At 38.6% G+C, this 15,893-nt stretch overlaps 1 protein-coding gene across 5 annotated transcripts in view; it reads right to left on the reverse strand.

The window, feature by feature from the left end:
• The window catches only part of LOC106020157 (protein FAM135B), a 270,121-nt gene that overhangs the window by 12,207 nt on the left and 242,021 nt on the right, over positions 1-15,893 (reverse strand). For all 5 annotated transcript variants that reach the window (XM_072030578.1, XM_038175218.2, XM_038175215.2 and 2 more), the window contains exons 12-19: positions 13,782-13,936; positions 10,683-12,747; positions 8,852-9,018; positions 7,378-7,469; positions 4,696-4,793; positions 4,244-4,395; positions 3,568-3,678; positions 1,019-1,132 (exon numbers count right to left, since the gene is read on the reverse strand). In XM_072030578.1, the coding sequence (XP_071886679.1) occupies positions 1,019-1,132; positions 3,568-3,678; positions 4,244-4,395; positions 4,696-4,793; positions 7,378-7,469; positions 8,852-9,018; positions 10,683-12,747; positions 13,782-13,936 (2,954 nt within the window). The remainder of the gene's footprint in view (positions 1-1,018; positions 1,133-3,567; positions 3,679-4,243; positions 4,396-4,695; positions 4,794-7,377; positions 7,470-8,851; positions 9,019-10,682; positions 12,748-13,781; positions 13,937-15,893) is intronic.

The following is a 15,893-nucleotide window of genomic DNA, read 5'->3' on the forward strand; positions in this document are numbered from 1 at the left end:
ACTCATATTGAACTTGCTGTTGACCAAATTCCCCAGATCCCTTTCTGCAGGACTACACTCCAGCCTCCTGTCCCCCGGTCTGTACATATAGACAAGTTTGCCCCTTCCCAAGTGCAAAATGTTGCATTTGCTCTTGTTATACTTGATATGTTTGGTGATTACCCAGCTCAATTTCTCAAGGTCTCTCTGCAAAGCCTCTCTACCCTCAAGGGGGTCAACAGCTTCTCCCAGTTTAGTATCTGCAAACTTACTCAAAACACCTTTAAGTTCTACATCCAAGTCATTTATGAAAACATTGAAAAGAATTGCCTACAATGGAACCTTGGGGAACCCCACTAGGGACTGGCTACCAGCTTCTAAGGACAACCTCCCTTTCTACATAACCATGTATCTGAAACTGGTATAAAATTACACTGAACATTATTTCTGGAAGTGGTATCCAACTGAAACCATGAAACATTTAATAAGCGAGGGAGACTGCAAATAACAAAGGCAGTATTTGGAACAATGCACAGACTAAACTCACAGGAAAGCTAGGCCTCTAATGGCATGAGTCCTGATGTACTTTGCAGATTTTATTACAAACCAGTATGATTTTACATCTTTCAAATTACCCGGCAATCATCCAAATACTACTGAAAACAAATGGAAAACCCATTGATTTTGGATGTGCTGAAAGAGATTTTGTTATGTGAGACAATACTAATAATTCAGTAGACTAAAGAGAAACATTGTTAGGAACTAGTTCTATTATCTCCACAATTTAAAAAAAATATTTACGGAGGCAAGAGCAATATGAAATCTTTGATTACAACCTGATTGAAACCTATTTTCATCAGACAAAGAGTATCTTTGAAATATTTTCTTGATTTCAGTCATGTCCTATGAGAGTAGAACACTTTCTTCCTTATCAAATAAGCATTTGAATTTTCATCATGCTGATGAAAAGCCCTTCTGATTTACACAAAATCACAATTTCTCAACAGCTTTGTAAATATAGAACGGATCTTAAACTTACCTGTGTGTCTGTCTTTAAGAGCATTTTTGCACATTTCTATTCTTGCTGAATGGAAGGGTACATATCTGTCTTGGGGTGAGGCCACTAACACAACATTTTTAAAGTACTGAAGGCCTGTGGCAAACAAATTCATTAAATGCACTTATTACAGTGTTGAACAGCACAATCATATTCATGCTGAAATGCACTTTAAAATCTATTGTGAAAAACAAATGAAGAGTAATTAAAACACACAAAACAGAAATATTCACAAGAATAACTTAAAAACATTGCTGCTGCTTCTATGAACTATTTGTTACTTATCAATGCTCATACAAGTTAATTGTATATCAACAACAATAACAAGAACAACAAAAAAAGTGAGAACCGACTACGTTTCAAAGAGTAAATGATTAAAAACTTAATCTTGCAAATATTTATGCCTGTAAACATTGCAAATGCATGTACAGGATCACTGTAGTCCATGGGTGTACTTGCATGAGTAAATGTTCATAGAATTGGGGATCACATTCAAAAAAATAATACAACCAATTAGTAAAATAGCAAACAAAATATATAGAGAGAAGGAGAAGAGAAATCAGCTTCACCACTGTGATGTCATACTATCACATCAGTGTGGAAGGAGCCTTGGGATCCAGTCCTTGCATCCAGCAGTCCTTGGATAAATACACACTGATGGTACATGGACTGGAAACCAGGAATTCTCCCTCTTCCCTGGAAGTAATGGAGCCACCATTCGCTATGAAAAGACTCCTGCTACTTACTCTGTCTGAGGTCTCTTGAGCTCTAGATCACCCACATTCAGCAGAAGAGTAGGAGAATGGACACAGATAATCTACACTAACTCAGAGATTATTCTGTACATGGGAATGTTGTCGGTTTGACCTTCATCCTTCCCTTCTCCTTACAGAAAAGAGACCCAGAACAAAGCCCTTTGCTTTCTAGTGCTTAATAGAAAAGTTGACCATCACCACCATGAGGAGGAGCCCTGATAGCTGCCTCTACTAAGCCTGGCTGAAGCCATCATTTTCTTCCTGTGTAATCAAACCAATTGTGTTTGTGACTTCTCTGGGGTAAAATGTAAGAGGCATCAATGAGTTTTAACATAACTAAAATCTTATGTGAAGAGACTCAGTAGGGAGCAATGTCATTTTTTTTTTTTTCCTGAGACAAGCACATGAAACATTTAATGAAATTGAATAGTGGAAGGGATTTCTACTTTAAGAAAGTCAGAAATTGCTGGAGGCTCAAAGAGAGAGCAGGCAAAACACTGCAGCTTTGTAGGTACTCTCAACCAAATGTGTCCCTTTGTAGGTGTTCTTACCACTTTGGGGAGCAGAGTGCTAGAGTAAGGGCACCTCAATTCTGACTCATTGTGCTAGCTCATACATTTTAATATAGAATTTTACAATTTAAGATTTTTCTCCTAAGCATCTACCTGGATCATTTTAATTCACAGGCAACCTTTTTGATACTTTCTGTTTTTATAGAGACATCACCTTCATTTACAGTCTGCCAGATCTCCAGTCTATCAAGCTAACAGGCAACAAGTCACTTTAACTCACAGCATATACTTAGGAATTCTTGGCTTAGGAAGTAACAATGCGAGCTTCCTATGTAGAACCAATTTTATTTGAACATGACTGTTTTAAAGCAAGTATCCCACTGTGGTCCATAAAAATGGGAGCTAGAGAACCAAAGGAAAATTCAATTAAGGAAATTTAAATAATGCCAAGATATAACATCTTCCTGTTATTGATTAGGTCATGTATTGTGGTCAGAAAATTATGAAACAGCTCTGTCTGTCAGACCAAGTATTAAGTTGTACCTGTATTAAGATAGTATTTGTTTCCTATTAGCAACATAGCAGAGTAAGAGAAAAAAATTAAATATCAAGTAGTGACTGTGAGTGCATCCTTAGCACTAGTTTGCTTATGCACAATATTAAAATAACTTTTAGAAGAAAACATTTGTCTGAACAGAAGGATAATGCTTGCTTTCTTTTCTTAGGGAAAGTGTGATTTATTTCATTTATTCATAACAGACCAAGGAAGTGGTAAAATGATGTAGACACCATTTTTACAGCGTATGGCCATACATCTTTCTCTGTAGTACAGAGGTGCCACAATAGACATGAATAAAATTTGCTCTTCACCTCACAGCACCATATTTCCTAAAGACAAGAGATGTCGAACTTAAAAAAATATTAAAATAGGAAAAACAGTCTGCATCTAATAACATAAATTAAGTTATGGTGGCCTGTCAAGAATAGTGTTTCTTGCTTGAAGAATACAAAATTAGGTGTATATTTATTACAGCATGTAGGTCTTATTGGGCACTAACTGTTTGGCAACTACATCCACTGGTAATGGTGCAGATAAAAGGCAGATAAAACAGTTATTAGACAGGGCAGACCTTCTTGAAAGCAAGACATTTAAAGAAAGATCAATAATGAAATGCAGATTTTCTTTACCCCCTGGAATACATAGTATCTAGCACAATTCTTTGGAACATCCCCCAACGTTTACACAACATTAAGCCCTACTCACCTGTTTTTTGGCTGAGCTGGTAGAGGAAACACTTGCGCAAATCTGCATTGTCCCTGAAGGTCAATTGCAAAAGTGACCCTGATTTTTTCAACTTCTGCATGAGCCACAGACCTGGAATAAAATTGGTGTATATTTTTAGCCTTTTTTTCTGATTATCAAACAAGGGGATTGAAGTTGTGTGCCTATAATAATAAACTTGAAGAGATTACAGTACGGTTAGCACTGTAATTCAGTGTAAGTCTTTGTTTTCTCTTGTATTGTTAATAAACAAAGAGAAAAGTCTAAGGGTCTCTCTGGATTATCCAGTGTCATGGTAACATAAACGTTCAGGAAGGGTGAACATAGGGCCATTCATTTTCCATAGTACTGTAAGTGTTTTCTTCATAAAGAGAGATGCCTCTCTTTATTGGCAGTATAAAGAGAAGTGGACGAACACAGTGGAAGAAAGGTCATCTCTTGCTGCTCCACACCCCTGGATTTTCCACAATGCTGGACCATGTAGTAAGCCCTGAAAGCCTCTCTCACTGCTATTTTCTCTGAAGTCTTCAACAAATATTTGCCACAGGTACAGTGTATGTGTCACGTCGTCACAATTTACTGCTACCTCCACATGTTGCTCTCTCGTATACTCTGCCATGGACTGCAGTAATTCATAGCTTTCCCATTTAACTCTTACCTGTACTAACCAAAGTACTATTGTTGTAAAGTGTTCCCAGGTGAGGTCCAGAGAGGGACAGGAAGGTATGTAACTTGTTGAGGTAATAGCGAAACCTGGGGCGAGTTAGTACAGATCGGATGATGACATTACCAAGGGAATGTCCAATAAAACTGTTAGGAGAAACAGAATTATATTAACACAAAAGCCATCTGTATGTTATTTAAATTAAATGTAAAGGCAGCAAAAATTGCTCTTGAGAGAACTCTATCAGAGCTTTCAGTATCATCCTTTAGCTATCATTTTACATTTTGTTCAGCCTAGTGGATACTCTTCCAGCCATAACACATGTAAAACCTCAGCTCACTGACTTCAATGGCCTTTGACACAGGACACTTTTAAAAAAGCTAATTTCACAGAATGATGCTGATGACCACAAATAGTTACAGACAATTAACTATCAGAATGCTTACCTTATTCGGGATATGGAGAGGTTATACAACTGAATATGCTGAATAATTTCATCCAACAATCGGTCAGTCATTGTATCAAAATCAGCAAAAGTATCAGTCTAGTGTAAAAAGGATTGAGTAGGTGAATTCAAATATATTGCTCTTATTGAAGTATACATATATCATAGACTAACGTTATTTTCAAAGTAAGCTGCAATCACAAAATTAATAACTAGTCCAAATTTTCTTTGTACTTGCTCAACTGGGAAGAATTTTTCTCTGTTGCTTAGTCCTCCCAAAACAGAAGCCCTTTGAAAAAAGCCATAAAGTTTCATTTTCAGATTAATATCAAAATTATTTCAACTAAAATTGTTAACTTATTCTAGGCAAGTATTTTTTTTCTCACACAGCTTTAACAGTAACAACACTTGTCACTATCAGTCTTATGGCTCTCAGTATAGCCCATATGGAAATTCATTGTCTTCATTAAGCCCCCATGTAAGATAAGGCAAAATCTTTCATCGCGGAGGTTCTTTGACTCTATATTGTGCCTTTTAGCTTCAGGAATATAACCCATGCTTTCAATTTAGGACAGGAGTTACCTTGTGTTTCCTTTGTAGGGTATGGAAATAGGGCCCTCTAGAAGACTGTATTTTAAGGGGATTACATTACCTTCTGTGGTTGCTTCTGTTTCTCTAGTGACTGTGCCTCTAATTTAGGCATAATTGGATAAATCTGGGCCTAAGGTTTATTAATAGTACGATTCATAGTGTCAGGCCGAGTGATTTCAGAGTCAAAAGTAAGGTTTTAAAGCAGCCTGACTTGACAAGGTTGAGAACTGCTTAGCCTCTCCAGGCACCGTACTCTGCGTGTGGAAGAAAAGCTTTTTATATTTTGGATTTAATGGATTACTATAATAAAATAGTTACAGCTTTATACGCTACATATAGGTGATGTTGACACTACAGACACAATCACAAAATTATTAGGCCATCTTACTTAAATGCTGTGTGTTTGTTATTCAAGAATGTCAGTAAGATAACGAGTGCCAGAGAGGGACTTAAACAATTTGTTGCTTGCAACAGTAATGGCAGTTTTGATACAATAAAACTAATAATATATTGTCTAGTCTATACAATTGCAGACAGATCTTATTCAGAACTGTGTCATTTGGCACTCCAACAGGACTCTAAATCAAATTTGTAACTAATGAGATGCCACAAAATCATCAAATGTTGGAACAGCTATTCAGAGCAAGCATATCTAGTAATTAATGCTTTTGTAACACAACCCATCTTACTAATTGCAGCTCTTGCAAAGGAAAACAAGTATATTCACTTTGCAACACTGCCTTAAAATAAATGTTCTCCTATACTACAAACAGTCCAATAACCTCTTGCCTGTTTGTTTAGCCTGCATTGATAATTAACAATTTCCTCTTAGGCTCATTATCCCAAATCTTTCAGGTTGTTTAAAAGTGGAAGAATACCAGCCTGAGCATTAACCACAAGCAAAACACATAAAATGTCATATTTCACCTGGTTATACCTCCATTCTTCAGTATCATCTCAGCCTGACTGAGCTTGTCAAATATATTACAGATGAGTGCATAAAAATGTGGCTTAAATTTTATTCTGTAAAGCAAACTTCAGCTAAATGACTGATTCCATGGATCATTTTAAATGTGGTTCCCAGAGCAGGGAAAAAACTGTGACAGGATGTTTTAAAGCATCAAAACATTCATCAAAAGATATCGGTCCTATCCAGTTCTATGTGAACTTGCACACATTTCCATACTACAGGAGGACTGAAAGTTTCCATTATGGGTTCAATATAACAGTTAACAGAGATGTTGTAAGAGCTAATCCTTTCAGCCTTACAAAGCATCAGGAGAAACTTCGATGCAAGTCTGGTCTCCTCATTATTTCCATCTTGCTCACATTAACCATGCAGGTCCACTTCTGGCAGAGATGTACACTGAAAGGTGGCAAGTTCACAGACTAACAACAACTGGCCATTTCAGAATATAAAAGCTATTGAACAAAGAGAGTTTTGACTCTAGTTTCTTGGCTGCTCATAAATCAGAATAATGTTTTTGACTGGGCACTGGAAATCCTTATTCTATGCATAAAGGTGTCATAAATATGTGTTCATTGCGAAGCAGGCCATAGAATTCATTTCTGGTGTTCTGCCTAGGCTAGCAATGAATTGCTCTGGAAGACACTTATTTATCATTCAAGAAAATAAATCTCACAAGCCTTGCAACAGGAGAAACAATGGCTGATGCATCAAAAGCAACTGACAACACCTTCTGGATATTTCTCATCCTCCAGAGAATTTAACATTACTAAACCTGCTGCTTTCTGTCGGTGATGTGTTGTACAGCATCCAAAAGGCAGAGGCACCCAGCTGCTAAGTGTGCAAACTGAGAGGATAAATCAATTTGGTTTCTCTAAGGTTTAGTCCTATAAGTAATACACTGAACTTTGAGTTCAATGCGAGGAATCTTTCCTGGTGTGTTTGAATACCCTATCACCTCAGACAGGAACAGGCCTTTGAACTAAATCCTACATAAAATTCCCTAAATTCCTTAGTGCTTTTGCTTTATCCAGCTTCTGAAAGAGCCTTACTGAAGGTCCTTTTGCAGCAATGGCAACAGCTTGTAGGAGATCTAAATGAAGACAGAAATTATCTCTACATTACCTGATTTCGTTCAGACATTAGGAAGTCCAGTTTTCCACCAGGGAGTCCCAGTTCTATAAAAGTCTTTACCAGCCGTAGATCTGCACTGTTACCTGGAAACAGATGGCAATTTATAAGATGTGATTCAACAGGAATATATATATATATATATATATAAATTCAATTTAATAAATTTATCTTCTTATAGACCTTCTTATAAGCCTTGGCACCAGGGACCTCTTGTTAAATGCTGCTAAGGCAGCTCACTGCACCATATGATCATGCATTGAAACATCAGGAGAGCAAGAATACCCACAATATGTGCAAGGAGGGCTGGACCTCACATCATGCTGCTGCGCACTTCATATGCTCTCTAAAAAGTGGGAGGAGAAGGCAAAGATCAGGCCCAGAATAACTCTGTCCCTTAATTGCTGAACAATGTAGGTAAGACAAGGTGTCATCAAAAGGTTAACATCTGTCCTTCCCAATTTGCAGCTGGTGATACCCGAAGGAGACACTGCAGCTGTGCTGGGAACTTCAGCACATGTGCCTGGGGAATAAGGATGTGCCTTCATATGCACAGCAGCCTGCCTCTCCTCTCACCATTAAATCTGGTGCTAAAATGGTGTCAGTCTAGTAATATTTTACAAGACTAGCAGGGGGGTTAGAACTACATGATTTTCAAGGTCCCTTCCAATCTTTGCCATTCTATGATTCTATGATTTTGGGAGATGAACAAAATGCCCCAATTCCATATTAGGTAAATTCCAAGGTATTCTGAATTATTTTTTCTGGAAACAGAGGTACCTTCTCTTCATAAGAAACATATCACTGTCACTGGTGTATTGAATGGCAATGGTTCTTGCACAAACCAAGGAGAGTTTCACACTTTTCTGAGGCTCTGCCCTTCCTTCTCCATAGTCTCAAGGTTAATGCTTTCACCTTCCCCATTGAAGCCAATAGCTTATCAAGAGAAGTTTCAACTTTAATATATCTGTTTTCTGCTTAGAAAGCATGTATTTAAAATATTTCAGGCCAGGCTTCCTTTGTAGTGAATATTGATTTCAATTTTCCCACATTCTAAGTCGAGCCACTATCTATCCTATAATATCAGTTTATTTTGTTTAATAATGTCATCCCAGTGACATACTGCTAAACAACCAGATACCTCCAGAAAGACAAGAGGAACTACTGTAGTGTACTCTTACTGTATGCTGAAGGGATGATGTGATTTGGTGTAGAATTCTGTTTAAATAAAACAGAAAAACAAAACAAAACAAAACAGTGCAGCACCCATTTCATAAAGAAAATACTTAATATTTTCCTAGACCCTTTATTACAATGAACTGAATAACATAAAGGAAACTGAATACTTAGCTAAGATAAATGTTTTCCATAGACTCTCTGTTCTTTCCCACTTCCTGTAGAAATGCCTTTCTTTTGTTTTGTTTACACTTGAGTGTCTCTTACACATATCTATTCCTCTCGGTCTTACCATCCAACCCATGGACACAGACAACCAGGTGAATTCCATCTTCCAAATTTTCTTCCTCTTCCTCTGGTGGAAAATATGGGATATCAGATGCTAGTACAGATAAGTCACTGTACAGAAATCCTTCAATCTTCATCTCTTTTTTAAACTTTTCTTTGGCCTGATAAAAACTGGAGAATAGATTAATTAATCACAGTAGAACTGGGTGTCCAACAACAAACCCTCAAACTAGAAATAAGAAGGTTCTATTCTGATTGAGAGAAATCAATATGCAGGGAAAAAAACCTATTCCCAAACTGTTTGATGCCATACAGGGAATAGGTAAAAACCTTCTGTATGTCACACCTGCTACAGGAACACAAAGAACCTTCTGGCGGCCAAGAACTATGAGAATAAAATGCAGAATTTCAAAATTTGCATCTTATAAATGTCCTCAGACATACTGACACTGAAAAGCAAAATTATACCATCAGATACATTTACAGGCAGGTTGCTCTCCCCATTCCTCAGACAGCGGAGTTTAAGGGCACACCTCATTACAGAGATGACATATTTTGGTTTGGTTTGGTTTGGTTTGGTTTGGTTTGGTTTGGTTTGGTTTGGTTGTTTGGGGTAGTCTTGAAAACATTTAGTGGCTAAGAGGAAAAGCAGCTCAGAGCTGAAAGAATTAAGATAACCCCTCCTCTGATGAAGGCCTAAAGTTTGACATATGAACTCACCTTGAAGCTACCCAAAGGTGAAAAACCCTTCAGTGGCTTTTTAAGTAGCAAAACTTATCCAGAGCTTTTAGGAATTCAAAATTGCAATATAAGTGTAGAATTAGAAAACTGGGATGGACCTGGCTAGGAGATATAAACCTTTAAACCTTGGGGGTAGCCTAAGGCCAATCAGTATGATGGTGAACAATTACTTACATCAACCCCACTGACATTAAAGGGACTCAAGAACAAAAAATCTAACATTCTGGCCATGGACCTAGAGGCCCTGAATTCATCAATGCATCAATACATGATTAAGTATTCTGCTTCACAAAGAAGGAATACATTTTGTGCTTATATCAAGCAGGATTTACAGCAGGGTTCATCAAATGAACCTCAAGATGTTAAAAAATAAAAAATGAAAGTAAAACTTAGGTCCCAAATGAATGCACATGCAGAGAACCAACATGGGTGAATGGGTTGAGAAATTCCCATGCTACCATTTTCCTTCAGCACAGCAGAGACACAAAAAATATAACAAAATTATATATTTACTAGCATGTCAGTCTGTGGCATAGGCCACTGTAAAATCAAGACCATGATGTGGCATTTTTTTCATGGGCTAAGAAACAAGAGAAAAACAAACAAACAAACAAAAACACCTCTTCTCCAGGTACCCAGTATGCTTACTCTCCTGTTTTCCAGTTTCACTGAAGCTGATGCCCTGCCAACCAATCTGTGTACCCCTTTTATAGTTTCACTAATGAGTAAAATTAAGCAGAAAAGAAAAACAAGCTATGACACTGTTATAGTGAAGCAAATATCTGGGATCAATATCCACATCTTGGTAATGTGACTTTTTGATGGAATGCCAAATTTTAAAGACTATTTAGACACCTAAATCCCACTTATTTCCATGAGGATTAAGGACCTAATAATCTTTAAAGATCTCAGTTCTCCGTGTTTTGGTTCTTCCTGTCTACTTAGATTATTTATTGTGTATAAACCATATGTCTATTTGGATAACTTATACTGTAATTCCAGCAACTGTATGCAAACTTTCATTATGCTCTGAACTTTGTCAGGGTCTCTTGGCATCACTGCAACATTAATTAAAAGTAATTAGACATTCTTACTTCAGCATCCTTTCATTGGCCTCTTCATCCACCTCATTTGAGTTAGAAGAAACAACTCCAAAGGAGCCTAGAGGCTGTCGTGTGATGGGGAACACAGCCTGCTTTGCAGAGAAGCCGACCATCGCAGGGGTCTCTTTGAGCACAGAAGAAAAGGGAAGACATGTGGCCGTGCAAGAGACAGAGAGGTTAACCACATCAACAGCCTTTCTGCTTTCCAGTGCTACCCCCTCTGTCGTCACCGAATGAAACCCAGTGCCATTAGCAACAAGTTTATGGTCTTGGCTGTCAGGTTCCTGAGGATATTCATCCTGGTAGGATCCTGAAGCAGGGTCTGCTGAGGCAGGTGAGTCATTGAGCTCAATTTCTTGTAACCCCTGCATTTCTGTGTACACCAGCTGGCTCTCATCAGCAAGAGACCTACTGCATTCTCCTTGCATTGAGACAAATTCTGTTGAAGTCTCTGAAGTAGCTGAAACAGGATCACAAGCATCTGGTAACACATTTATGCTTTGTGAGAAACTCTCCTCTCCTGTTACTCTGATATCGGTGTAAAAGCCTTGTTCTATTTCAAAACTGTCAGGCTTAGGTTTATCCTTTGGATCCTTGATGCATGCATCAAACTCTTCTGTACTTTTGTCCAAGTAATTATTAGCCCTTGGTGTTTTTAAGCTGCACTCACCGTTGCTCTCCAGTGACTGGCATTCAGAGATGTTATCTCTGAGTGACTTTGGACATGCAGGTGGTTTTGCACATTCCAAACTACAGTAGGTCTCTGAAAGACTTTCCTCTGCCTCCTCCTTGTGTAATTCCATATGACCACTACTGTGTTTGGCAGTGGGTATGGGATGTCCTTTTGGTTCTAGCTGTCCACTTTCAGTGGTGATATGACACCCAGAGAAGTCCATGATTAATTGCCTATCTTCGTCCTCTGTTTCCATGCAACTTTTTAAATATCCTTCTGAGTCTCCTGAGGTTGCTTCGCTGTGTTTGGATATATCCACCTCCTCCACAGGCTCTTCTGGGCTACTGATCTGAGGAGCTGAAACAGACTTGGTCAGTTTGGTAAGCTCCACTTCTCTCTCCTCTTCTTCAAAGGGCAAAGAGCTAATGGATGTGAGTGATGCTTGGATTCCACTGGGCAAGCTGGTATTGCTTTCTGTGTGGCCACCCTCCAAGGAATTTCGGTGGATGGCGTGTCTCCGTACCAAATGGTGCAGGATCTCTCGATCACTGGGCAGCTCCAGAGCCCGGCTACGAGCATCAGACCATGCCACTGAGCTTGGTTCACTTTCAATGCCTGAATCAGATATTATAGATGAGGATCTCTTTATAACTCCTGACATCAGGGTAAATTCTTCACACTCTTCAGTTCGTTGCTCCTTTGCGAACAGTTTCACTTCCAAGCTGTGGGCAGGCAAAGCTTTCAAAACAGGCAGCAGAGTCTTATTGTCTGTATCTGCTGTTTTTTCAAGACTGGTTAACTCACTCAGTGCAAGCTCAGAAGTGAAATTATTCTCAGGATGACCAGATTCAGCTGTTTTTTTTATTTCAGACCTGTCTTCCAAGCTATCAGTTCCACATGCTTCACACTCATACTGCGCACTGACAATTAACACGGGCTCACTTTTGTGGGTATCGTTATTGCTAGGTTTCATGTCTCCAGAGGTAACATCTGCTGCAAGTCTATTGTCTTTTAATAAAACTTCTTTACATGTTTTAAATTCCTCTGATGTGCATTCTGTATTGCCTGGCTCTGAGTCAGTAGTTTCCTTACTTGAAACAAAAATATTTTCAGGTTTCCTTTGGCCTTCTTTGTTCAATGTACATACCTGAGATGTGGAGTGTGGGTTTAAACCCTTTGCTGCATGAGCAGCACCTTCAGTACCACTGTACAAGCAGGACAGATTCCCATTTATCCTGTCTGTGTGTATTAGCAGAGTACCTTTTCCAAAGTCCCCTTTTGTTACTGCAGTGGTATCATTTGATGAAAAATCTTCCTTGTCTATTACATCCATTTGCGTATGTTCAGGAACCTCAAAATCTGGGAAAACATCCAAATTCTGATCTGAAAGGAAGAAAAAAAAAAGAAGTGGTATCTGCAAGAACATGACATATTATCCCAATGTGATGTAGGACTTGGAAAAGTGATTGTAAGGCCTAGAGAAGTATGTATATTTATGTTGTAAATTATCTCTACATTATTTATTATGTTAAGAATTATCTCTACATTAGAGTTATATTACAAATACAAATGACACAGGGCATTTAATTAGAATTATACTCAGTAAACAGTTACAGTTAGGTGAAAAAAAAAATCTTTCCTCTGTACAACTGTATTTATACTGCTAGTTTCTAGAATTGGTAAATCAAAGCTGGCATTTTTTTGCACTCCTGCTGTTGTACCACATTGTATGTAGAGTAGATCTTGCTTGTGAATCAGTTTAATATGGAGTTTCATGGTTTAAATATCTGTAATTGTTACTGTCAAAATTTAGCAAGTATGATAGCTCTGGAAATGGCCACGGGTCATCTTTACTGGGCTATGCTTACTTATGATACTATCTCTCTGCTACACTTAACAATTGTTGAAAAGGGAAGCAAGGGCTATGAGGTTTTACTATATGCTTGAAGAACTAAGTATTTTTTCTTAATGAAAAATCCAGTTTGGGTACTCTAGAGGATTTAAAAAAAAAAAAAAAAAAAAAAAAAAAAAAAAAAAAAAGCTAGGCTTAGCTTAGCTTAGTTAGGCTTCCCACAAATTTTATTTTTTTGTTGTTGTTCTGACTCTTCTTAACACTAGATGTCACTCTGAGTATGAAGTTAGTTGCTGTAATAAAAATGGTTTTGCTTTCTTTCTAGGTTTTGCCTCCAGTCCTTACAACTAAACATCTTACTTGGAAGATGAAAACTATGAAGTTACAGGAAATACTCTAAAGTTCACTTGGAGAGAAAACAGAGGATTCAGTTATATTTTACAGTGGGTTGTGCTTTGATCCAAGGCAGAGCCAGCACAAGTTATATAGGATCATTTACCTTCAGCTGGGGAAGTGAACCTCCTCAGCTCAAGCTGTCTCATGTACCTTGGGGTGTTTCACTCACCTTTGCAAGGCAAATCCATATACCTGTCTTCAAAAATAACTGGAAGTGTGTTCCAGTCCCCATCTATGTCGAGGCATTCCGCTGGCAGCGGGGGCATGCTGGTGAAGTACTCTGAATTACGAATTTCTGTAGAAATCTGTCCGTGACTTTGGATCCTGGCAGCAAAGGACAAAAGAAATTGAGTATCCGAATGGTTACCATGCTTTTTCTCAGTCACTGCAAGCCAGGCAGCAAAGGCAGATGTGTAGACAATTACTATATGTGTCTGCCCTTCAGCTGATATGGGGCAATACCATTTAATGCCTGTATTTAACACCCTCAGTGATGGGACAGGGTGCACTGCAGCAGGTTTGCAGATAACACTGAGATGGGCAGGCAGATATCTCATGAAGTTCAGTAAAGACAAACGCCAAGGTGTGCATGGACAATGGCACAATCCCCTGCAGCAGGGCAGGCTGGAAGTCATCTAGGCAATAGGAAGTTCCTTGTGGGAAGATATGTTTTTTCCCCTCTCTTTATCACTGCTACAACCCATCTGCCACACTACCTGCAATATAATGTCCTCTGCTGCTCATTCATTCAGAAATTCCCTCCAAGTTGCAATAGCTCCCAGTCTGTCGCACCATGGACTGGATGTTGCAGAGCTAGCCCTGAGACTAAAACTCACTATCTATAATCTTCAAATTACAAAATGTCTGTCAATGCCAGTTCAGGTAAAATGTTAACAAATTAGTCCACATCTGGCTGAATTTATGGAGTAGAATAAAGACCACCGTGGTATGCTGAAGGATATCACACAAAGGAGATGAGTTCATTACACCAGGAGCATTGCACTCAGAAGACATGATAACAAAAGAACAGTCACATGACCAGAACAAAAAGTACATCTGCACAAAGCTGTTAGAAATAAGATGGAGTTTTCATCATTTGAATTTGTCTTTAGCTAACCTAAGCCAGCTGAAGGAATGTACTAAGACTTTGCTGCACAGCATTCAGAGTAGATATAAAGACATACAACCCCTCAACAATTCTACCAGGCAAATTGTGTATAGCAAGAACTGCTTCTTTCTATGAGCATGTAAAATATCTGACACAGAGCAGTCCAGTAGTATTTTCCACTGCACCATGCTGATAAGATTAAGGACAAAGACACCAAGGTTTCTGTTTTGATAGAAGAGCACTGAAGGTGGTTGAAAACTATGAGTGGTATAAACAGACAAAGGAAAAAGTAGATTTGAGGGAACAGAGCTTCAGGTTCTGTTCCACACTCAGTAGTACTAGTGTAATAACAATCATCTGTGTCCATAACAGATGTTTAAAACAAATAACATGAATTATTTGGATATCACAACAAATACTGTGAGTATTGTGGACTGTGGATAACTTTAGGCATACTCAATTACTGACTGGGGGATGGTAGGAGAAGACAGAGACAGTGTGTTTGAAAGGAGTACTCAGTGCTTGCAGAACATGTCCTATGAGTTGATTTCTCTTTCTGATAGAGATTTCTTTGCACAGTCCCTCAATGCAAAACCTCTTTCTTTATTGGAAAACACTCCTGCTGCTCCATGACTCATTGCTGTCAGCCCATGGGTCACTGCAGATGGCTCAGACTGGACCCCTCCACTGGCTTTCTCATCAGGAAAAGAGGTCTGTTGCTCTGACTGTTCCAAGGGTTTCAAAACCCAGGTGCAGGAAGCAATAATCAAAAATGTCTTTGACCAGAACAGCGAGGAACAAGGCCAAGAAGGACACATGGTAGGCCCTCTATCTTGCTTATGCCAGTCCTCAGAGCAGTGTGGTATCTCACACACTTCTGGAAGATCTAAGGCATATTGGTTCAGCTACTGCTTGTTGGTAGAACTAGAATAGCTGTTCTGTTCCATCTTTTTGCACATGTAAAATGCTACCTGGATTTCATCAAGGAATGTTACATTAAGCTGGCACAGGGATGTGGGTTTGGCTAACATAAATACATTATCCTAAGGAATAAATAGGGAGGAAGCAAGTTTTTTGTAGACAGTTGGATGAAGGTAATTCTGGACAGCTACCACAGGACAGCACAGTGATAATATTTTTGATTATCATTGGCGGGAGTCAGGTAATCACCTT

The sequence above is a fragment of the Anas platyrhynchos genome, chromosome W, assembly GCF_047663525.1.
Source record: "Anas platyrhynchos isolate ZD024472 breed Pekin duck chromosome W, IASCAAS_PekinDuck_T2T, whole genome shotgun sequence".
NCBI lineage: Eukaryota > Metazoa > Chordata > Aves > Anseriformes > Anatidae > Anas > Anas platyrhynchos.